General features: G+C 36.9%; 1 protein-coding gene across 2 annotated transcripts; it reads right to left on the bottom strand.

Moving 5' to 3' along the window:
* Nucleotides 1-16: 16 nt before the first annotated feature.
* LOC127652450 (alkaline ceramidase 2-like) lies at nt 17-20,276 on the bottom strand. 2 transcript variants are annotated; one of them, XM_052138613.1, is made up of 6 exons: nt 19,906-20,276; nt 18,936-19,050; nt 12,244-12,385; nt 9,223-9,360; nt 5,671-5,808; nt 17-206 (listed from the first exon to the last, which is right to left on the bottom strand). In XM_052138613.1, the coding sequence occupies exons 1-6, from the start codon at nt 20,008-20,010 to the stop codon at nt 20-22; spliced, it is 825 nt and encodes a 274-aa protein (XP_051994573.1). In that variant the 5' UTR covers nt 20,011-20,276; the 3' UTR covers nt 17-19. The 2 variants fall into 2 exon arrangements, with proteins under 2 accessions (XP_051994573.1, XP_051994579.1); XM_052138619.1 differs by having other exon boundaries at nt 18,972-19,050.
* Between the last annotated feature and the right edge of the window lie 5,528 nt (nt 20,277-25,804).

The following is a 25,804-nucleotide window of genomic DNA, read 5'->3' as shown; positions in this document are numbered from 1 at the left end:
ATACCTTTGGAAGAGCAGTTTATGTCACCTTAATTGAAGGCTTCCGATGCACACAGAGAAGAGTGACATATGGCACCCCAATAAAAGCCCATTTCTCACTGGGCCAGAATTTGACAACCGGGCCCTGCTCAGGAGCCTCTGATACTACATCAAAATAAGCGAAACACACACACCCCAGGTAGGAAGCCAGGCAGATGAGTATGTGCCTGTAAAACAGACATATAAAGCGAATAAAAAGTGAAGAGATAATAATTAGAATAGCAAAATTATATCACTATTACTGAAAAATTAAAGGAAGTAGCCTTTTAAATGGATATCAGGCCACAAACATTGGTCATTTGTAACATAAGATGTAATTTTCTCTTTTGTGTCCAATTGAAAGTAGGTAGAACATAAAAAACATAGGTTTATATCATGGCTCACGTGGGACCTTAGAAAGTTTTAAAATGTCTTAGATTCATTATTCTAAAATGTACGGTCATAAAAAGTCATAATAAAAAAGTCAAACATAAAAATTATTAATGGTATAACAAGTCTTAATTATCACTTAAAGAGGTCTTAAATTAGGGATGTAAAGACTATTTTTCCCCTCACATTTTTTTTTAAAATAAATTTGAATGTGTCAATTGCCTGAAAAAACTCTTGCCTCCTTTTTCTGGTACAACACTTCTAATACATTTACTGTTATTTATGTGTTTATTTTTTTTTACTAATTTTGATCCCTCAGGCCAAGAATCAATGCATGGCCAAACAAGTGTGCAAAAAACAAAAAAGCCAAACAAAATAAGTAATTAATAATTTAAATATATATATATATATATATATATATATATATATATATATATATATATATATATATATATATATATATTTATTTATATTTTCATGTATTTCAAGTCTTTGGTGTTATTGATGTTAAATGAAAGTCCAAGGTCAAAGATCAGAGGAAGGCTGCTCAAATGTGCATATAGTGATTTTGTTGAAAAAGTTATTAATTTACATATGAAATGTTATTTTTTTCACATGGTTAATTTAAATATGTCAATTTGGACATTTGAAGCACACTCCAGTTGTGTCCCATGGCAAAATAATAATAATTATAAAGCAATGAGAAAAATATGACAATAATTATTTAACATTAAAGTGTAGCATTTGCTCCGAAAATAGATGTATAAGGCATCAGAGTGACATTTAAGGTGGAAGGTTATTTCTCTTCTTAAGTGTAAGAAATATGTGATAGAGTTTCTTTAAGAAATGCACTTTTCTTCACAAATTTGTGAAGATATGGTGTGGACATGTTTTCTTAAGAGCAGGGGAGTCATTACACTGATGAGTAAGCATCTACAATTCAAATGTCTCAAACAGAATAAAGATAAATTAGGAAGAATCATTATTGTTTTAGCAGAAATTCAGGGGCAAAGTCTTATTTTGGATAATATTTACGCACCTAACGTTTATAGATCTTGAAGGGATGTTGAAAGCTGCTGGCACCCCTCATGATATAATATTGGTAGAAGACTTTAATCTTTTGATGGACACAGTCCTTGATCATAGTGAAGCAAAAAGCGTCAGACATGCTTGAGTAGCGTCTTGGGTGCGTTGCGTCATAAAATTAAATGTTTAGGTCACTTTGTCAAGTTAAATATAGTTTAATACTTAGAACACATCATGAGATCCCTTAGTTCAAATTTGCGATCCATCAAATGTTTTGAACACAAGAACGTAACGAATGTCTGTTTTGTGGTGTCTGGTTGTTTTCTTCACTGTATAAACTGCGCATTGCCACACAGCTTAATTTTAAATTACTGCCCTCTGGAGTAAACTGGTGGTACTACAACCTTGCATTTCTTAGGAATCTTACTTATTACAATCCAGGGGGCATTGCGGTTAATTTTTAACTAGTTATTTTTAATAAAATTAATCGAACTGAATTAACACATTAAATCGACAGCCCTAATATATATATATATACACTCACCTAAAGGATTATTAGGAACACCATACTAATACTGTGTTTGACCCCCTTTCGCCTTCAGAACTGCCTTAATTCTACGTGGCATTGATTCAACAAGGTGCTGAAAGCATTCTTTAGAAATGTTGGCCCATATTGATAGGATAGCATCTTGCAGTTGATGGAGATTTGTGGGATGCACGAAGCTCCCGTTCCACCACATCCCAAAGATGCTCTATTGGGTTGAGATCTGGTGACTGTGGGGGCCATTTTAGTACAGTGAACTCATTGTCATGTTCAAGAAACCAATTTGAAATGATTCGAGCTTTGTGACATGGTGCATTATCCTGCTGGAAGTAGCCATCAGAGGATGGGTACATGGTGGCCATAAAGGGATGGACATGGTCAGAAACAATGCTCAGGTAGGCCGTGGCATTTAAACGATGCCCAATTGGCACTAAGGGGCCTAAAGTGTGCCAAGAAAACATCCCCCACACCATTACACCACCACCACCAGCCTGCACAGTGGTAACAAGGCATGATGGATCCATGTTCTCATTCTGTTTACGCCAAATTCTGACTCTACCATCTGAATGTCTCAACAGAAATCGAGACTCATCAGACAAGGCAACATTTTTCCAGTCTTCAACTGTCCAATTTAGGTGAGCTCTTGCAAATTGTAGGATCTTTTTCCTATTTGTAGTGGAGATGAGTGGTACCCGGTGGGGTCTTCTGCTGTTGTAGCCCATCCGCCTCAAGGTTGTGCGTGTTGTGGCTTCACAAATGCTTTGCTGCATACCTCGGTTGTAACGAGTGGTTATTTCAGGCAAAGTTGCTCTTTTATCAGCTTGAATCAGTCGGCCCATTCTCCTCTGACCTCTAGCATCAACAAGGCATTTTCGCCCACAGGACTGCCGCATACTGGATGTTTTTCCCTTTTCACACCATTCTTTGTAAACCCTAGAAATGGTTGTGCATGAAAATCCCAGTAACTGAGCAGATTGTGAAATACTCAGACCGGCCCGTCTGGCACCAACAACCATGCCACGCTCAAAATTGCTTAAATCACCTTTCTTTCTCATTCTGACATTCAGTTTGGAGTTCAGGAGATTGTCTTGACCAGGACCACACCCCTAAATGCATTGAAGCAACTGCCATGTGATTGGTTGATTAGATAATTGCATTAATGAGAAATTGAACAGGTGTTCCTAATAATCCTTTAGATGAGTGTAGATATATATATATATATATATATATATATATATATATATATATATATATATATATATATATCTAAGTCCCTCATTTCATCTGTTATTTATTGCTCAACTGGAAACATTTTAGTCTCAGATCACACCCTGGTGTGTTTAGAGGTGTTGCCACATATGGAGAAAAGGAAATCATATATTTGGTGCTTTAATGTATTCCTTTTGCAAAATCCTGAATTCCAACAAATGTTAAAGGCAGAAATCAATGTTTATATGGAGACCAACTGGTCCTCAGTATCCTTTGTGGGCGTGGCTTGGGAGGCACTTAAGACGGTACTTCAGGGTCAGATCATACAGTATACCTCATTCATCAAAAAATCCAAAGCATGAGAACTTGTGGAATTGGAAGGGAATATTAAAAGTGTCGAGGCAGAGCTGAAGTGCCGAATGTCGTGCCATGGCCTCAGAGAATTGACCCGATTGAAATACAGATATAATGCTATTTTGTTGCGGAAGGTGAAGTTTTGGATATTCAGGTCAAGACAGTAATACTTTGAGTCAGGGGACAAAGCAGGGAAGCTTTTGGCTAGATATATAAAGCAGAGAGTCTTTTTTTACCATTCCCTCATTGAAATCTGCTGGTGGTGAAATTTGTCATTGATATGCTTTTAAATAATTATATCTTGATCTCTATAGTTTCATGTCTACTGATGAAGATATTAGGAATTTTGTGGAACCTTTAGAACTCCCTAAACTGACAACTGAGTAAAAAGTTATCTTGATTCTGAGATAAACTTGGAAAACAGGCAAGGCTCCGCGCCAGATGGCCACTGAGTTTTTTAGATATTATACTACAGAACTGGCTCCACTTTTGCCAGAAGTTTATACAGAATCATTAACGAATGGAAAGCTTCTGCCAACCACTCAAGCCCGGATCGGTCTGTTTCTTAAAAAGGACAAAGATCCGCAAGTGTAAGAGACAAAATCCAATTTCCCTGATCCAGCTACACGTTAAAATATAGTCAAAACTTTTGGCTAATTGATTAAGTAAAGTTATGACATCTGTTATACATACAGATCAGCTGGGGTTTATTCAGGGCCGCAGTTCTTCTGATAACTTTAGGCGTTTCATTAGTAACATGTGGTCAGTGGCGAATGATCAGGCAGTTGCTGCCATCTCACTTGACGCCGAAAAGACATTTGACTTATTGGATTTATTGGATGGAATAAGTTACTTTATTGACACCCTGTAGCGGCAGTTCAATCAAATGGATTCATTTCAGATTATTTTACTCTCAATAGGGGCACTCGGCAGGGTTGCCCTCTTTCCTCATTATTGTTCTGTCTTGTCCTGGAGCCATTAGCAGCCGCGATAAGGAGGATTTTCCTGGGGTTGTGGTGGGAGGTGTGGTGCATAAGCTTTGCCTCCACAGAATTATTATTTACTTTTCGAAGTTCTCGGTATACAGAGTTAAGTGCTCTAAATCCAAAGCTTTGTCTCTGACAGCGTACTGCCCGTTAACGGCACTGGTTCAGAGTTTTATGTTTGATGTATTGGGCACTCAAATTTCATTTTGCCCAAGACTCTGTATTTTAGGCGATGGGGCAGTCATCAATATAAGGGATAAACATAAAAAATTGGGTCCTAACCAGTGTTATGATCAGCAGACAGATTGTTCTAGGGGGATGGAAGTCGGCTGGAGTGCCCTCATTTCAAGAGTGGTGCACAGAAATGGGGAGGGTGGCGGCATTCAATGTCATGTAGAAGTGCTGGGGAAATTAGATTAATTTGATAGGAAATGGGGCAGCTATTTGGCATTCTTGGAGGGCTCTCAGGGAGGGGCATTGGAGAGAGAAGTATAGTTTTAAATGTGTGTGATTATTATCATTATTATTATTATAAATATTATTATTATTTTGTGTGTTTATACTCATGTGTGACCACAGGGATGTTTGTTGAGGTTCAGGGTGGGGTTGGGGATTGGGAGGGGTAATAGTGGGGGTTCAATGTTGATTTTGTGAATATATGTTTTGCTTTGTTAATTGCATGAATCAATCAAAACAGTTAATCAGGAAAAATACACTAAGGTGACTTTCTAGTGGTGCAGGCAAAAAGTCAACCCAGTGACGTTTCATCACGAAAGTGTTCTGCATACTGTCATTAAAGCTAAAGGAGATCATAACAAATGAGAAATTCATGCAAAATTCATCATAACTTTTCACTTAATTTCTTTATGCTGACACTAAAAAAATTGTAATAAAAAAAAATTATTAATAACAAAAAACCAACATAAAAACACTACTTACCTGACTTTTGTACCCCAATATATATTTATAGAAAACAAAACGTAGAGGAACTAAATAATGAGGGTGATTTATTGCATTAAGCAGAGTTGACAGTGGTAGAACAGTTGTAGCCTATTGTATATGATGCAGCACACGGAGCATGCTCACTAGATGCAGTATGTATGAGATAAGTGCACTTGAACAGATGGAGGGAGGTGCACTCACCAAGCACAGTGTAGATAAGGGAAGTTGACAGATGACCACATCTCACAGAAAATACGATCACTAATCCAGCACATCAGTGCTAGAGTCCACCACAGACCTGAGAGAAGGCCTAGCTTAAACACGCGTGGGTTTTCGCACCTACAGGAAAACAAATATTAGAAATACCTCATTAAATATTTTATTATTGATGTTTGCTAAGGGATACAGGATTTCAACAAATCACTAATGCTAAAACTTAATACTTTGGCATGTCTACATGAATGACATCCCAAATCGTGCAGCTTATTAAGGAGAGGTGTGCCATTCCTTTTGTAAGGGATCAGACTTAAATTATTGTGCATAAATGTGCATAACTGTTTGCGTTACATTAAATAACTATTAATGTAGTTTCTTCGTTTCAGGGAGCGCTTAGTCACATTTCTTTTTACAGAGAGTACCAAGCTAATGGTTCTTTTTCATAGACCTGCCCACACACCCTGCCCACCAATCTGTATTGCTTTAACAGTAAACAAACATAGCAGTTGTATGATTGCTTGATGTATGTTCCTTGAATAGCCATAACTGCTGATATATGTAACTGGTCAATGTCTCAATTTAAAAATGTAACATATCAAGAATCATGAGGTGTATAGACACAGTAATTAAACAGAAAAATCTGTTGTGTTGAGAATGAGAAAAAAAAGTGGGTTGAGTGAAAGAGTGAGAGAGAGGGAGAGAGAGAGAATAACAAAGACACAGGAAGTGAGACACTTAAAAAAAGTGGAAACTGTTACTCAGAAAAAATGATAAACATAAAGCTTTACTTGGCCCTAAAGATGTTTGCATAGAAATCTTCAAGACCAGAGTCAGAAAAGGTCAGAGAGAGAGTGGAAATGGTCATGAAAAAGTAAAACTTACAGTATGAAACAATACAGCATTTAACAATTACAGCATGACTGACATTACAACTAGATCTCAGAAAAAAAAAAATTATTAAAATGTTTGATATGACTCATTTAGGTTGAGTAAGTGGTGGTGAAAACCACCTACATCTACTTGCCAAGTCCAAGCAGAGCAAATTTGCTACTTTTGTACAGTATTGCATTACTTCTCATAGTATTGCCTCCTTTTGCTGTATTTCTCATTTGCAAGTCACTTTGGATAAAATCATCTGCTGAATGAATTAAAGTAAAAAGAAACTGCAACATGCAGTTCATACTTGATCGGGAGCATGAATACAAGAGTAAAAATAGTGACAACACAATTAGCCCTCAGCATTCCTTTACATAACTTTCACTAAAATTCCTTAATTTCTTTATTTGATGTTGGAACTTTGTCATGTCAAACCATTGTGTGCAGCAGTCCTCCATCGGCCTAACATCAACAATAAAGGAAGACATCCATTTAAACTATTCATGTATTACTGATAACGGCTAGAAGTCTCAGAACAGTGGACCACAAAGGCAAACAGGAAAATGAAAAGTTCATTACATAGAAGTTGATGTGATGGGTACCAAAACCATTACTGTACAATTCTAGAAAGATTATAAACATTGGATTTGGTACAACTGCATAGAGCACACATTGTTGTTGTAGTACATCCTGTACTTTTACTGAAATTTCACGACACAAAGAACACCTTGACCTCGGCAACATTTTTCTTTTTACTCCATTTAATTTATGATTACACATTAAGCAACGAAATCAAAAGACTATGGCCAAAGTAAACAGCATCAAAGAAAAGGGAATGGAGGATATTTGTAAACACACTGTAAGTATAATCAGACAGAGTGGCATACTGAATTGACCATTGGACCATAAGAGGGTCATGCAATTCAATTAATTCAGGTAAATTGGGCCACTTTTTTACATTAAATTTGTGAAAATTGGGCTACTTTCTGACATTTAATTCAGGTAAATTAGGCTCATTTTGACACTGAATTCAGGTAAAGAGGGCCACTTCTGAAACTGAATTCAATTGGGACACATTTTGACATAACATTCAGATAAATTGGCCCAGTTTTTGACATTTAATTCAAATTAATTGGACAACTTTTTGATAATGATTCAGTTAAATGGGACCACTTTTTTGTCACTTAATTCAAGTAAATTGGGCCACTTTTTGACACTGAATTCAGGTAAACCGGGTCACTTATGACATTGAATTCTTTTGGGCCATTTTTACATTGATTAAGGTAAATTCAATTGGGTCACTTTTTGACACTGAATTCAGGCAAATTGGGCCACTTTTGTGTAATCTAAATGTAATTAATATAAACAAATATGTAACAGTACTAATAAGCATTTCTGTACTGAACACAGTTTTGCAAAATATACAATTTCACTTCTTGTAACGAGAAAACAAATGTAAATTTGTGCTCAGAGATGTTCAACATAAGTTCCTTGAATCAATTAATAAGCACATTGTGATCTGTTTCAACAATAGTGAATTCATCACTAAAATACAAACTCGTAGAAGTTTTGCAGTAAGATAAAGCTGCATCTAGCTGGCCTGCAAATGCTATCAGGAAAACAACAGCAGCTCATCTTGTTTTCAAGGGGGATGGATAAGATTGTTTCTTCATCTAGAGCAAGGGGAATGAACTCTATGCACATCTGGACAGCTTAATGGGAGGGGGTTCCTTGGGTTGTTGTGACCAGAGGGTTTCAGGTCAGCGTGCAGGTTTTCAGAACAAATGTCACAATGGCTTGCTGCTCTCGTCAATGTGCTGTTGTGTTTTGACAGTACATCAGAAAAAATGCTTATGCACAAAACAAAAGTGTTACAGTAAATTAAGAGGTTACCAGTGGACAGTCTGAAAATACATTACAGATTATTCAACATTTCCTCAAGAAAATGCATGTGGTGCTAGTGGGTGGTTGCCACGACATTGGTTTGCGGTTGCTAAGGAATATTACGTGTTTTTTTAACTTGGTACTAAGCAGTTACTAGGGTGTTCTGGGTGGTTGTTAGGTAGTTGCTTACTGGTCCAAGTCAACCCACCCCCAAGTCTCTATGATATTTTGTATATATAGCTTGAGTTCTTCATTAAAAGTAAGTCAAGTCAAAGTCTAGTAAACTTTTTCCCATTTTGTCATCCACCACATGCAAATTGTAAGTCAGACCACTTAGAAAAGTAATAGTACACCTCAATATGCCAAATTATTTGAGGTAGCATTCATGTCCGGAGCAGAAACTATGCAGAACAAGTTGATGGAATACTTATGGTTAGGGGTTTGTTCAAATATACACCAAGTATGAGCAATCACCACTAATTATATCTATTTTAATGCTGGCAACTATGGTGCATTACTGAACATTACATAAACATTTCTTTATTCTCTGTCTTGTTATGAAAAAAAAACAACAATCTTGAATACAATTACAAATGGCTGCCTTTGAAATATGCTTTGCATAAAGAGACATAGTCATTTAAAAGGAGCCATATAAATAGAGCAGTCAGTGTGATTTGAAATGAGCATGCAAAGCAATAAATACATAATGCTATACCATGAAAAGCACTAGAGAACGGATGTCAAATTTACAGTGTATGTATCTATAAGAGCACTGACCTCTTTAGCTCAGTTATGAGAAGAGCAGTGCATGGGATCCCAAGCGTCATGAGAGAGATCGAATTAATTGCTGGCTTGATAAAGGCGAGACAGGTGGTGATCCCTGAGAGAATACCAACGACCACTTTAAACCTTGACCTAAAGAGAGATTGATACAGGAAGGAAAATAAGGGAGAAACAAGAGGCAAAGTATGCAAAAGACAATTATTATGCACAGCCAACATATCGAAGATAATATCAGTTCTCACATCTCGAATTGAACAAGATGAGTCTAATAGTGGTAGGCTGATATACAGTGGGTACGGAAAGTATTCAGACCCCCTTAAATTTTTCACTCTTTGTTGTATTGCAGCCCTTTGCTAAAATCATTTAAGTTCTTTTTTTTCCTCATTATTGTACACACAGCACCCCATATTGACAGAAAAACATAGAATTGTTGACATTTTTGCACATTTATTAAAAAAGAAAAACTGAAATATCACATGGTCCTAAGTATTCAGACCCTTTGTTCAGTATTTAGTAGAAGCACCCTTTTGATCTAATACAGCCATGAGTCTTTTTGGGAAAGATGCAACAAGATTTTCACATCTGGATTTGGGTATCCTCTGCCATTCCTCCTTGCAGATCCTCTCCAGTTCTGTCAGGTTGGATGGTAAACGTTGGTGGACAGCCATTTTCAGGTCTCTCCAGAGATGCTCAATTGGGTTTAAGTCAGGGCTCTGGCTGGGCCATTCAAGAATAGTCACGGAGTTGTTGTGAAGCCACTCCTTCGTTATTTTAGCGGTGTTCTTAGGGTCATTGTCTTGTTGGAAGGTGAACCTTCGGCCCAGTCTGAGGTCCAGAGCACTCTGGAGAAGGTTTTCGTCCAGGATATCCCTGTACTTGGCCGCATTCATCTTTCCCTCGATTGCAACCAGTCGTCCTGTCCCTGCAGCTGAAAAACACCACCACCATGCTTCACTGTTGAGACTGTATTGGACAGGTGATGAGCAGTGCTTGGTTTTCTCCACACATACCGCTTAGAATTAAGGCCAAAAAGTTCTATCTTGGTCTCAACAGACCAGAGAATCTTATTTATCACCATCTTGGAGTCCTTCAGGTGTTTTTTAGCAAACTCCATGCGGGCTTTCATGTGTCTTGCACTGAGGAGAGGCTTCCGTCGCGCCACTCTGCCATAAAGCCATGACTGGTGGATGGCTGCAGTGATGGTTGACTTACTACAACTTTCTCCCATCTCCCGACTGCATCTCTGGAGCTCAGCCACAGTGATCTTTGGGTTCTTCTCACCAAGGCTCTTCTCCCCCGATAGCTCAGTTTGGCTGGACGGCCAGCTCTAGGAAGGGTTCTGGTCGTCCCAAACGTCTTCCATTTAAGGATTATGGAGGCCACTGTGCTCTTATGAACCTTAAGGGCAGCAGAAATTTAAATAGCCTCACTTAGAATATTAAATAGCCTCACTTTTTTTCAGAATTTGATCATAGTTGAGCCAAACCTGACATAATCTAAGGGCATTTTCAACATTTGTTTCGGAACCTGGTGCATTTTCGTCCTAAGTATGGTTCTTTAGGCATATGAACACGGCAATTGTACTCAGAACAGCACCAAAACAAATCGTCCAATTGCAAATTAACTCTGGAGCTGTTTGTGGTGGGAATGCAATCCAACCACACCTAGGCAATCCGAGCATACCTTATGGATCTATGGAGAGGAAATCTGTAGGTCAGAATGTCAGTGTAATTCAAAATAAAACTGGATATAGGTTTTAGCGAATGTATTAAATATAACTGCATGTTTAAAATAGGAGTTGTTCAATCATTTCAGAGGTAATTTTAGTATGATCACTTCGCTCTTTTGGATAGCGGCAGAACAGGCTTAACTCGTTCTGCTGTGTGTGTGTGTGTGTGTGTGTGTGTGTGTGTGTGTGTGTGTGTGTGTGTGTGTGTGTGCAAGTGAGAGAGCTCTGCAGTGTTGGTGTATTACTGTAATCAAATTACTATTATAGCTGAAGTCTGTGCGGCAATGCACAGAGAAAATATACATTATTTTTAATTTGTTGAGCAATTGTTTTTTTGTGACAATTGTTTTAGAAAGTAACTTAAAATTAAAACAAAAAGTAAATTTGATTACTTTTTCAATCAAGTAATCAGTCAAGTAATCTGATTATCATTTTTTAGAGAGGTAGTTAGTAGTGGATTCTAATTTTTTTTGTAACTGTGACAACAAGCAATTTTCAATGCAGAAATAATGCAAAAGCAATTAATGACACATTATACACAAAAATAACCATTATATACATTTTCCAACACATATCCATCAGAGTGATGGGTCATGTTTGTTTGCAGTGCAAAACTGATTGGGACGTGCATTCAGTACCATGCGACAAATATTTGCATAGGCATGGAATAAACAATTCTTGAAAATCTGTACTGGAATATCATTTCAACCGGAATGTTGATATATGATCTAAATCTTAAGCTAAACAAACATTCGGACAAATGAGGGAACAGTTTGCTCACATGTGACTTTTATTAACACAATTTTGGTCCGTTTTATAATGTTGCTGTGTGAAAGCGAATCAACCCAACAAGAAATGCAACATTGTAACACTTTTAGCCCTTGTTTTGAAACAAATTAAATGAGCAACAATTTTAAAAAAAACTAAGAGACCCGATGCTGGTCCTAACTCAGTTTTGGCAAAAGGCAAGGCTGTCAGTATATTTTGGAACTTGATTCAGCCCTGCAAAAAGTGTAGATACTAGATTTGCCTTTGCAGGGCTGAATCAAGTTCCAAATTCTACTGACAGCCTTGTCAATACATAGTGCATATTTTCTGTTTTAAAATATTACATAGTGAATTCTATGAGTAAACATTGAACAATAAAAATGTAAAATGAGTGTTTTGCTACCATTAAATTGTATAATATTATATATATATATATATATATATATAAATTTAAGTAAAAGCATATGTACAGGTATATTTCCAGTAAAATGTGTATGCATGTTGATATAGGAGCACACCTGTCTCTACGAAATATCCTGGGAAGATATCTCTTGGGAAACCACATGCCGATAGCACACATAAGCACCCACAATATGGCTAGCTCATCCAACATCTGGCCCAAGAAGCTCAGCGTAGCATGGAAATAACTGGAGCCAATACCTAAACAAGATCAACAGGATGATGTAAAAACTACTTTTGAAACACTTTTACAGCAATGACATATATCATAGAGTAGTAATTAACTCTATACTGATTAATGGTATTGAGAAAGAAAATAAATGTGCAATCAAGTTTGCATTATTTTAGTATAATAAATGTGATTATTTATGATGATTCTACAACACCAATATCAAAAAAGTTGGGACACTCTGTAAGATGTAAATTAAACAGAATGCAATGATTTGCATATCACATAAACCCAAATGTTATTCACAATAGAACATAGAAAATATATCTGAACATATCTATTTAAACAGAGGAAATGTAAAATTTTAAGAAAAAAATAAGGAAATTTTGAATTTGATGGCCGCACAATGGCAACAAAAGCTGGAAATGTAAGTGTTACTAAAAAGCTGGAGGAACATTTTGCAACTAAATATGTTAATTGGCAACAGGTCAGTAACATGATTGGGTATAAAAAGAGTATCTTAGGGAGGCAGAGTCTCTCAGAAGTAAAGATGGGCAGAGGTTCACCAATCTGCGAAAAACTGCATCTAAAACTGTGGAACAATTTCAGAATAATGTTCCTCAATGTAAAATTACAAAGATTGAATTCTCCTCATCTACAGTACATATCATCAAAAGATCCTGAGAATCTGGAGAAATCTCTGTGCGCAAGGGACAAGGGCAAAAATCAATATTGGATGCCCATGATCTTCGGGCCCTGTTTTTAATGCAGGCATGCATTAAAAACAGGCATGATTCTGTAATGGAAATCAGTGCATGGGCTCAGAAACACCTCCAGAACTTATTGTCTGTGAACACAGTTCCGTCTTCTCTGGCACCATCAATGCTGAAAGGTATATACAGGTTTTAGAGCAACATATGCTTCCATCCAGATGACGTCTTGCCATCCACAAATGCAGGTTAAAGCTCTATCATGCAAAGAAGCCATAAGTGAACAAGATCCAGAAACGCTGCCGTCTTCTCTGGGTCAAAGCTCATTTAAAATGAACTGAGGCAAATTGGAAAACTGTTCTGAGGTCAGACAAATCAAAATGTGAAATTCTTTTTGGAAACATGGATGTCGTGTCCTCCGGACTAAAGAGGAGAAGGACCATCCGGCTTGTTATCAGTGCTCAGTTCAAAGGCCTGCATCTCTGATGGTATGGGGGTGCATTAATGCCTATGAAATGGGAAGCTTGCACATCTGAAAGGCACCATCAATGCTGAAAGGTATATACAGGTTTTAGAGCAACATATGCTTCTATCCAGATGACGTCTTTTTCAGGGAAGGCCTTGCATATTTCAGCAAGACAATGCTAAACCACTTACTGCATCTATTACAACAGCATGGCTTCGTAGTAGAAGAGTCCGGGTGCTGAACTGGCCTGCCTGCCGTCCACACCTTTCACCAATTGAAAACATTTGGTGCATCATGAAACAAAAAATATGACAAAGAAGACACAGGACAGTTGAGCAGCTAGAATCCTGTATCAGACACGAATGTAACAACATTCCTCTCCCAAAACTCCAGCAACTGGTCTCCTCAGTTCCCAGACATATACGGACTGTTGTTAAAAGAAGAGAGGACGCTACACAGTGTTAAACATGGCCCTGTACCAACTTTTTGGAGATGTGTTGCTGCCATCAAATACAAAATTACCTTTTTTAAATGATACATTTCCTCAGTTTAAACATTTGATGTTTTCTATGTTCTATTGTGAATAAAATATGGGTTTATGAGATTTGCAAATGATTGCATTCTGATTTTATTTACATTTTACACAGCGTCCCAACTTTTTTGAATTGGGGTTGTACATTTAAAAACAAAACAAAACATGACTTACACACTACCCATGTATGCATTCAGTTGTGCAATGGCCAATTACTCTGTTTTTGTTGAAGTAATGCAATTAATTTACCTATTTTCTTTCTTAATTGCCAAGGCAAGCATCACTCCTACTGCTCATACTTAGGCATCTGAACAAACCCCTAATATGAAGTATTACATTTCTGTGCATCCTGCATTGTCATGTCGGAATAAATTGAGCATCACTCTTGTTAGTCAGTCTACAATTATATAAATTTTATATGTTTACTTTTATTTTCTAGAGTTTACTTTTTGGAGACATTATTTCACATCTAAATTGTGCATGCAATGAGGAATTACCCTTATGTATTCAATATAGAATATACAGTATGCCTGATAAAAGGTCTTCAAAAAGTGCCTAAAACATATAATCTAAATTGTCAATGTCTGCCATGAATGAATTCAGCTCTGTATAGGTCTAGTCTGATCATTTGACTAAATTCACTCTATTATATGATGGCAAGGACGATTATGACTCCTAGCCATATTAACTAAGTCAGCACAGCAGCTTCCTTTAGAGTGGAAAAACTCAAAGACATTTGTACAGAGCAGTGTTTGTGCTGACTTGGCAACTTTCCCAGGCTGTTCACAGTTCCAGTGAGCTTTTGCACAAATCTCAGATCGTTTCATCATGTGACTGTTCTATCCTTAGCTGTTAAACAAGAAAGGACAACAAGCGGCCGCAAATAAGTAAAGGAATTCTGCTAACAAATTTGATACACTTGCAGTTTGGTTCTCACAAAGGGGTGCAGGTGACACCACCACCTAAAGCTTAGATGGTGAAAAAGCCTTTATTGTTTAAACTGAAATACTGACAATGTTAGTGTCTCATGATTATGGACTTGTGAATGCTCTTGAGTCATGTGAATATTAACACATTTTACAGATTTAAAATGTGGTCTATGAAGTCTTCCGTAAACAGAAGGAATAAAAAAAGAAATCACAGCCAAAAGATTGATTGAGAGCAGAGAAAGAAATAGGCTTTTCAAACAATGTTCAACCCTAGGTTGAACAACATTTCATAATTTTGCAACACTTTCATATTAATTCAGATTTAGCATATTAAATAAATAGAGATGTGAATTGATTAATTTTTTTTTTAATGAATTGCTCGGTTTTCTGTGATTAATTGCGGTTAATCATAGTACATTAAAATAAAATCATAAATATATTTACTTAATCCTTGTCTCAAATATCTTGCAAGAAATTTGGTTAGCCGTTATTTAAATCTTTTAAATATTTACATGTTAAAATGTTTAGTTTTTTGCTGATATAGTTAATTAGACAAATTTTTACACACACAGGTTGAAGTCAAAAAAACTTTTTTTTTTTAAGCACTTCAGATTCATATTAGCAAAGTCGTTTAGGACATCTACTTTGTGCATGACATGAGTAATTTTTCCAACAATTGTTTACAGACAACTTGTTTCCCTTTTAATTGACTATATTACAATTCCAATGGGTCAGAAGTTAACTGTGCCTTTAAGCAAGTTATCTTAATTCCAGAAAATTATGTCAAGCCTTTAGTACTGAATTGGAGGTGTACCTGTGGATGTATTTAAAGGCCTACCTTCAAACTCAATGCCTCTTTGCTTGACATCATAGGAAAATCTAAAGAAATCAGCCAAGACCTCAAAACAAAAATTGTGGACCTCCACAAGTCTGGTTCATCCTTAGGAGCAATTTCCAAACACCTGAAGGTACCACGTTCATCTGTACAAACAATAGTGCGCAAGAATAAACACCATGGGATCAAACCACTCAGGAAGGAGACGCATTCTGTCTCCTAGAGATGAATGTAGTTTGGTGTCAAAAGTGCAAATCAGCCCCAGAACAACAGCAAAGGACTGTGTGAAGATGCTGGAGGAAACGAGTAGACAAGTATCTATATACACAGTAAAACGAGTCCTATATCGACATAACCTGAAAGGCTGCTCAGCAAGGAAGAAGCCACTGCTCAAAAACCACCATAAAAAAGTCAGACTACAGTTTGCAAGTGCACATGGGCACAAAAATCTTACTTTTAAATGTCCACTGGTCTGATGAAACAAAAATTGAACTGTTTGGCCATAATGACCATCGTTATGTTTGGATTAAAAAGGGTGAGGCTTGTAAGCCAAAGAACACCATCCCAACCATGAAGCATGGGGATGGCAGCATCATGTTTTGGGGGTGCTTTGCTACAAGTGGGACTGGTGCACTTCACAAAATAGATGGCATCGTGAGGAAGGAAAGTTATATGCATACATTAGGGCTGTCAATCGATACATTTTTTTAATCGAATTAATTACATGGTGTCCAAATTAATTAATCGCGATTAATCGCATATACAATTATTTGCTGAGAAAGCCCCTCATATAACAATAATTCAATATATAATGATGAAATAATGATACATAGTTATCTTTAAATATATATAAAAAAAAAAATAATATATATATATATATATATATATATATATATATATATATATATAGATAGATATATATATATATATATATATATATATATATATATATATATATAGATAGATAGATAGATAGATAGATAGATAGATAGATAGATAGATAGAGAGAGAGAGAGAGAGAGAGAGAGAGAGAGGGTTATTAAAGTGCATTAAATTCTTGTGGCAGAAGAGTTCATCATTAATAAGACAATACAAAAAGCGGCTTTGTTTACTACCATATTACTGAACATAAGACAATCATTGGCATACAGTTCACAGCAATCCATTTCACAAGAGAATTTGTCAATCAGTTGGAGATTTATTATGAGGGCTTGTTTAAGGACCCATCAATGAACACCTGCGTCAGACATGCTTGTGTAGCATCTTGGATGCGTTGCGTCATAAACAAAAAATTTTTAGGTCACTGTGTCAAGTTAAATATAATTTAAATATACTTAGAACACTGTGTCAAGTTAAATATAATTTAAATATACTTAGAACACATATTGAGATCCCTTAGTTTTAAACACAAGAACGTAAGGCATGTTTGTGTTGTTGCTACTGAAGTGTTTTCTTCACTGTATAAACTGCGCATTGCCACGCAGCTGAAGTTTCACTTACTGCCCTCTGGAGTAAACAGGTGGTACTACAAACTGCATTTCTCAGGAATCTTCCATATTACGGTCCGGGGGTATTGCGATTAATGGCGTTAATTTTTTTAATTCGTTATGTTTAGTCAAATTAAATCGCACTGAATTAACGCGTAAATCGACAGCCCTAGTATATATTAAAGCAACATCTCAAGACATCAGCTAGGAAGTTAAAGCTCATCGCAAATGGGTCTTCCAAATGGACAATGACCCCAAGCATTCCTCCAAATTTGTGGCAAAATAGCTTAAGGACAACAAAGTCAGGGTATTGGAGTGGCCATCACAAAGCCCTTACCTCAATCCGATAGAAAATTTGTGGGCAGAATTGAAAAAGTGTGAGCAAGAAGGCCTACAAACACTCAGTTACTAGAATGGGCCAAAATTCCAGCAACTTATTGTGAGAAGCTTTTGGAAGGCTACCCAAAAATGTTTACCCAAGTTAAACTATTTAAATGCAATGCTACCAAATACTTACAAAGTGTTTGTAAACTTCTGACCCACTGGGAATGTGATGAAAGAAATAAAATCTGAAATAATTCTCTCTACTATTATTCTGACATTTTACATTCTTAAAATAAAGTAGTGATCCTAACTGATCTAAAACAAGGAATGTTTAAATGTATTTGGCTAAGGTGTATGTCAACTGTATAAAGTTGAAATCTTTATACAGTCTTTATATCAAGCTTTATTGGCAAGATCAACTTCAGTGTACATTTCCAATGCATCATTAGGGATAGTGTCTAATGATGCATTGGCAATGTACACTGAAGTTTATCTTGCCAACAAAGCTGTATGGATATACAGCTATAAAACAAATTGAATGCTGACATTTAATTTGCTGAAGTTTCAAATCTTAAACCTATTCTTTTCTCTGGTTGCCATTCAGTCTGGGTCTCTCTCCTGTTGTTTCACTTCAGGTTCAGATGACAGTGAGTGAGAGTTTTTGGATGTTGCTAAGAGATACTGCAGCTTGTTCTTATCTCTCCCACACCTGGATCACCACTTGCGGGTGAAGTCTCCATTAAAAGTCTCCGTAAAATAAACCTGCTTCCATGTTTATTATGCTAGGGACATGCATGTGCACTGCTCCACACAATCAGTTTCTGTATTAGGATGTAGTCGAGTCAAGCGTGTACCTCCTGGGAATGTGTGTATATATATATATATATATATATATATATATATATATATATATATATACATACATATATATATATAACATTAGTGAAGGTTCAGGATGTGAAAAAAAATTATACTGTATTAATTGTGGTATTTATTTTAACGTGTTAAATAGTCAACTATTAATCGCACAAATGTATGCGTTACATTTCCAAGCCCTAGAAATAAAATATGACATTATGATTGGTAAAAATAAAACCAAATCTAATTTTATGTTGTTTCCTCACAGTTCATATTTGCAATGACTTCTACCCTAAAAACACTAATTTGCTTTCATTGAGATACTATATTTCTTCTGTAGCAATTTTCCAGAAAAGGAAGAGTGAAGCCACCTCCTAAAAAGTTGAAAAGCATGACCTCTATCACTCTTGTTCAAGAGAAAGAGAGAGGGGTCAAATTTACCAACAACCACCAGCAGAGTCCATATGAGATAGATACCACTGTTGAAATGTGTAGCATACTGACGGAACAGACACATGAGAATAGGAGGCAAGACGAAAAACAGCACGTTGCTTATCTGAAAAGACAAAAGAAAGAAGAGAGAATCTTTGAAAAAAAAGAAAGAAGTTTGAAAACACAGCCAGTCATACAGTACATGGGCAACTTTGGGCACTTCCATGTCCCAAAAGCTGATAAAAATAAAAAAAATAAAAAATTTCAGCTTTTTTTATGAAGGACTCAGTAACTTTTTACCATGCCTTCCATATGCAGTCTTTGGGAAGGCATTTTGATCTTTAGGGTGGGCAAGTGGTTGTCTCTTCATCGGACCGGGAGAGTACGTCTAGAGTTTCTAGGGGGCACAAAGTCAATCTAGGGGCGCAATGCCCATCCCCCAACCCCCAATAATTTTATTGGCCGTCTTTTTCCAAATTATTCAAAAAGTGTGAAAAATATTATTTATGTGTATTTAAGATATACTGTAAAAAAACGCTAGCTATGACATTAGCTTTGGCAAAACAAGGGAGTCTGTCATTTTATTTAAAAAACTAAAACTTTAAAAAATGTAATTCTCATTACCACAATGGAATTATTTTAAACGCAATAGAGATCTGAGATGTGGTGTAAATGACACTATGATGGAAATTGTCATAGTTAAAAAATTTTTTTAAAAAAGGCAAGCATGACACAAATCTTATGTGAGGCATGTGCATACACTATTGGACATTGTTAGAAGACACGTTAAATAAACTAGTGAAAAAGAATGTGAAAAATGTTTTAACGAAATTGCTAGAAGTCCATAGTGCCCGTAGTTGAAGAAACACCACCATATATGACATGTTTAACATCAATTCATCAAGTAGCCTATGTACTGTAAATTATGAAACATACACACGTCAAACTAAAGTTTTCGACAACAAAAAGCACTAAGTACCGTGTTATAGAATTCCGCTATTCCAGAATATATTAGATAATTCCCTTCACACCAATCCACATCCGAGCTGCCAGCCTGGAGCTGATCCCACAAATGCACGTCCATATCTGCTCTCGCACACTATTATGGGACCGTGACAGATGATCACAACTACCAACGGCACTGACTGAATATCTTCACACAAAGCGACGTCGAAGAAGTTGCGTCGGCAGGTTAACATAACATACTCTGGCTATCAGTGTTTGTTTTAACTAGTGACATATGTGTAGTCTTCTTATCTAAGCATGTCATTCAGCCATACAGTCTGAGTCCAGTCTAATCCACCTCGCCTGTGTGCCGCTTTCTGCTCTTCTCTGGACAGCAGCATTGGCAATAACAACAAATCAACATGTGATTCGCGCATGCGTAGAACGGTTTGCACTTCTGCGCTTAGGCAACATCAGCTCACTCCCTTATCACGGACAAATACTTTTGTATATTTCCCAGATAATTTGCATATTACACAATTTGTATAAGTAAATTATAACATAAAAGCCCCAAATACTGTGTGAATGTGATGGTATAGTACAATGATATCGGATTGTCATACCATAGTACCGATGTATATATAGTGGTACTGAATAATTACTTTATTTGTACCATGGTTAACACACGGTATTATTTCAAAGAATACCAGTGAACACTCAATTAAGCCAACCAAGTTTGAAAACTAAGCAAATCGTTTTTTTTATGTGATTTATTGTTTAACTTCTTTTTGTGAAGTGCTTTGCTTGAAAAGTGTTTGTACTTTTTTTTTTTTTTTTTGTCTTTATTTACAATAAATGCTACTTGGTTTGATATTTTATGTAATGCAATGACATTCCTACATTTTTAGTTGTGTCCAAATATGTCTTGGGGCCACTACACAAAACAAACAAACATGGTAACACCTTGTTGTGTTATGTTGACCAAAAAAAAATAAAAGACTGGAAAAATTTGTTAAATATCTGTGTGACGTAATATGTAGCCAAAGGTTTTCCACGAAAAGGTGTTGCTCATAACTGTCATTGTTTTTCAGACAGGATCCTTCTCAGGTCTAAAACATTCATTTTTGAGTACATCATAAGTTGCTGTTTTGCTTTTTTCACATCATAATTCTCACATTCTTGCGTTGGTTGCATTGCTTCTAAGGTGCAATGTAAATAATATTGGGAATAATTTCAGTAAAAAAAAAACACATTTCCTAATTCAGTAAGGACATACCCATGAAGAAAACAAAGGCTTGTAAACAATTTCAGCCTTTGTGGTTTCTGTTTTTTGTGTGTGTGTGTGGTGGGGGAGGGGTATAGCAGCAGTCATTGTTCCAAAAAGGGGCGAAAGCTACAAATCGCCACTGAAGCTACAGGGAGCCCAAAACCTAACCCTTTCCCTAAAATGAATGGAAGTGACATGCCCTTTTGGAGTTGGGGCAACCCCCTTTTGGAGTAACCTCACCCCTTTTTGGCATAACTACGCCCTCTTTTAGAGATCCTGCCCCCATTTAGTGGTCTCTGGATGGCAGGTATACCTTCTTGAATTATTGAGGTTTCCTGTGATTTTTAAGCTATGTTGTTTATAACAGCTATCTGTTCAGGGCACTATTTTGGTGCTGTTTTTTTAAACAAACGTTTCAGCACGATGTCGGTCTCAAGCTCTTTTGTTATCTTTGGAGTGCAGGGTTTTGGAAAGAGGGGGCATGGCTAAAGAACAGCTGAAATCGCTTACAGCACCTTTAACTGAATCAAGTAAACCCAACAAATTATAACATGTCAAAATAACTGAACTGAAACTCTTTTAGTGATATGCTTGCTAGAACATTCCTAATCTGCCCATTCAAAATGCATGCTGGTGAAGCAGTCTCTTCAAAATTAGGATTATGACTTCAGGGCCCCAGAGAAAAAGCCAAAGTAGTGGGGTTTGAGGAATATTCTACCAAAAGATTAAAATATTTCATTTAGTTTATCAACCGAGTGCACTTTGATATGAATATTTAATAGATAAAATCAACTATCTGTTTTGATGCTGAATGTCAGCAGTCCAGTATTTGTGTTTGAATATTTTTAGATACCTCCCACTGAGCAAGCGACGTCTGTGGGCATACAAAACAGGTTGATATCTCGTCTGTCCATCCAGGCCATGATCTGAACATCCATTGACAGCCAGAATTAGTTGATTAATGACACTGAGAAATTATGTCCCATCAGGCCATAATCTAAACGTCCACTGACAGCCAGAACTTGTTGAGAACAGACGTTCATACTGACTATAATCTAAACGTCCATTGACATCTAAAATTAGTCGATAAATGACGTGAATAAAGATGTCCAATCTGGCCACAATCTAAACGTCCACTGACAGCCAGAATTAGTCAAGAACAAACTTTCATACTGGCTATAATCTGGACGTCCGTTGACATCCAGAATTAGTTGATGAATGACGTGAATAAAGATGTCCAATCTGGCCACAATCTAAACGTCCACTGACAGCCAGAATTAGTCAAGAAAAGACGTTCATACTGGCTATAATCTGGACGTCCGTTGACATCCAGAATTAGTTGATGAATGACGTGAATAAAGATGTCCAATCTGGCCACAATCTAAACGTCCACTGACAGCCAGAATTAGTCAAGAAAAGACGTTCATACTGGCTATAATCTGGACGTCCGTTGACATCCAGAATTAGTTAATGAATGACGTGAATAAAGATGTCCAATCTGGCCACAATCTAAACGTCCGTAAACATCCAGACAGGGCCGGTTCTAGACATTTGGAGACCCTAGGCAAAATGTATGTTGGAGGCCCCCCGCCATGCCCTCCTCCCCTCCACCTTTCAGAATTCACGAGTTCACACTTACATCAAATTAAATAGAGTAAAGATTATGCGTATTTGGCTGTCCAGGGGAGGGCTCCAAGCTCTGAATTTTGGCCAGATTTACACAGTATTACATTGGATTGCATTGTATTTTGGATTGTGTTGTTTACATGCAATAAGAGATTATTAAAAATCAAAGTGAGGAGATGGGGTCAGTGGAGGGATGCTGATAAACTGTCAATGAACAGAGGTAAGTCTGCAGTATATATATACCTCTTTGATTATCTGAATGTGCTCCTCCCGAACTTTGTTAATAAAACATCAGTTAATAAAAAAGACTTGAAAACAAATATGATTCCTAACCATTTTATTTATACAAAACCTGTTATCAGTATTTTATATTTTTACTTAAATGTGCATATTAATGTAACTTTAATTAAGGTAAACAACAAAAAATCATCTGAAAAGTCATCTTTTTTTTTTTAGCAGTCAGGAAGTTTTTGCAGTAATTTTTTCAGTAATTTATTTATGGTATAACACACTAACCCACTATTTGGGATAATGAACAGTTTTGTTTTTGATAGACTAAATATAGTCATATTAGGTATGTATTGTAGAGAAATACCTTGATACACAAATCAGCTGCTAGTGGAAGTGAAAAGACAAGTTAATTTCGTCAACTGTAATTGTGTGCTTATTCATATGCTTAAGATTGCATACTTATTTTCAATAAATATTGCAACAGTATTTATGATTGGGAAACGAAAAAAATGAAGTCTATTATGGTCTATAGTCTATTATGATAGACTAGAGCAGTTAATGTAAGCTAAACATCTGCGTTTTAGAAGATATACAGACTGTTTTAAAACATAATAAACAATGCTTTAGTATAGTGCGTTTGCTCTTTGACTGACAAACTTTACTTTTTCTGTAGTATTTTGCGAGTCAGCTCCTGACTAGGGCTGGAAATCGATTGTAGCTACATACAGGTGAAACTCGAAAAATTAGAATATCGTGCAAAAGTTCATTAATTTCAGTAATTCAACATAAAAGGTGAAACTAATATATTATATAGACTCATTACAAGCAAAGTAAGATATTTCAAGCCTTTATTTGATATAATTTTGATGATTATGGCTTACAGCTTATGAAAACCCCAAATTCAGAATCTAAGAAAATTAGAATATTGTGAAAAGGTTCAGTATTGTAGGCTCAAAGTGTCACACTCTAATCAGCTAAACACCTGCAAAGGGTTCCTGAGCCTTTAAATGGTCTCTCATTCTGGTTCAGTTGAATTCACAATCATGGGGAAGACTGCTGACCTGACAGTTATGCAGAAAACCATCATTGACACCCTCCACAAGGAGGGAAAGCCTCAAAAGGTAATTGCAAAAGAAGTTGGATGTTCTCAAAGTGCTGTATCAAAGCACATTAATAGAAAGTTAAGTGGAAGGGAAAAGTGTGGAAGAAAAAGGTGCACAAGCAGCAGGGATGACCGTAGCCTGGAGAGGATTGTCAGGAAAAGGCCATTCAAATGTGTGGGGAGCTTCACAAGGAGTGGACTGAGGCTGGAGTTACTGCATCAAGAGCCACCACACACAGACGGGTCCTGGACATGGGCTTCAAATGTCAAACGTCTTACCTGGGCTAAAGAAAAAAGAACTGGTCTGTTGCTCAGTGGTCCAAAGTCCTCTTTTCTGATGAGAGCAAATTTTGCATCTCATTTGGAAACCAAGGTCCCAGAGTCTGGAGGAAGAATGGAGAGGCACACAATCCAAGATGCTTGAAGTCCAGTGTGAAGTTTCCACAGTCTGTGTTGGTTTGGGGAGCCATGTCATCGGCTGGTGTTGGTCCACTGTGCTTTATTAAGTTCAGAGTCAACGCAGCCATCTACCGGGACATTTTAGAGCACTTCATGCTTCCTTCAGCAGACAAGCTTTATGGAGATGCTGACTTCATTTTCCAGCAGGACTTGGCACCTGCCCACACTGCCAAAAGTACCAAAACCTGGTTCAATGACCATGGTATTACTGTGCTTGACTGGCCAGCAAACTCGCCTGACCTGAACCCCATAGAGAAAGATGAGAGACATGAGACCAAACAATGCAGAAGAGCTGAAGGCCGCTATTGAAGCATCTTGGTCTTCCATAACACCTCAGCAGTGCCACAGGCTGATAGCATCCATGCCACGCTGCATTGAGGCAGTAATTAATGCAAAAGGGGCCCAAACCAAGTACTGAGTACATATGCATGATTATACTTTTCAGAGGGCCGACATTTCTGTATTTAAAATCCTTTTTTTTTATTGATTTCATGTAACATTCTAATTTTCTGAGATTCTGAATTTGGGGTTTTCATAAGCTGTAAGCCATAATCATCAAAATTATATCAAATAAAGGCTTGAAATATCTTACTTTGCTTGTAATGAGTCTATATAATATATTAGTTTCACCTTTTAAGTTAAATTACTGAAATTATGCACAATATTCTAATTTTTCGAGTTTCACCTGTACGCTCGGATTCAAAGTGTCAGAAGCGAATTCAGTCCATCAACGGCGCTCGCGCTCTTTTGAACTGGAAATAACCGTCAAATGATCTATCTCAAAATTACGCTGATCGTTAGAATCAGTTTATTTTTTACAATAAATTACAATCACTCAAAAATGATACCTGAATCACGAGCTGCACTTTCTTTGCGTGCCTGCTTAGCCTTACGCTTAGCAGCCCCTGAAGGATGAGTTCGTTTCGGCGCCATCAGATAAATTTGCAGAAAAGTTGGATTTTATTCATCTACAATCTCTTCATTCATAAATTCAGAGGTTGGGAGTGACTCACAACGGTGATATTAGTGGTTTAACTACAGGTGAATGACAATTGTTATATCCAATGGACAAACAGCATAGTATTTTGCTGCTCTTGATTGGTGGATAAGCATGTGTATGTTTTGGAGGCCCCGCCTCCAAGGCCGAGGCCCTAGGCAACAGCCTAGTTCGCCTATAGGTAGCGCCGGCCCTGCATCCAGATTTAGTCAATAAATGACAGAAAAATATGTTAAGGCCACAATCGAAAC

The sequence above is a fragment of the Xyrauchen texanus genome, chromosome 2, assembly GCF_025860055.1.
Source record: "Xyrauchen texanus isolate HMW12.3.18 chromosome 2, RBS_HiC_50CHRs, whole genome shotgun sequence".
Classification (NCBI taxonomy): Eukaryota; Metazoa; Chordata; class Actinopteri; order Cypriniformes; family Catostomidae; genus Xyrauchen; species Xyrauchen texanus.
The sequence above is the reverse complement of the archived record's forward strand: the minus strand, read 5'-3'. Positions and strand labels throughout refer to the sequence as shown.

Coding starts and splice junctions, on each gene's coding strand:
- LOC127652450 (XM_052138613.1), bottom strand. CDS start 20,010: ATGGACGTGCATTTGTGGGATCAGCTCCAGGCTGGCAGCTCGGATGTG. Junction 19,051..19,905: donor TAGCGGAATTCTATAACACG/GTACTTAGTGCT, acceptor TTGTCTTTTCAG/ATAAGCAACGTGCTGTTTTT. Junction 5,809..9,222: donor CTCATAACTGAGCTAAAGAG/GTCAGTGCTCTT, acceptor GTTTTCCTGTAG/GTGCGAAAACCCACGCGTGT.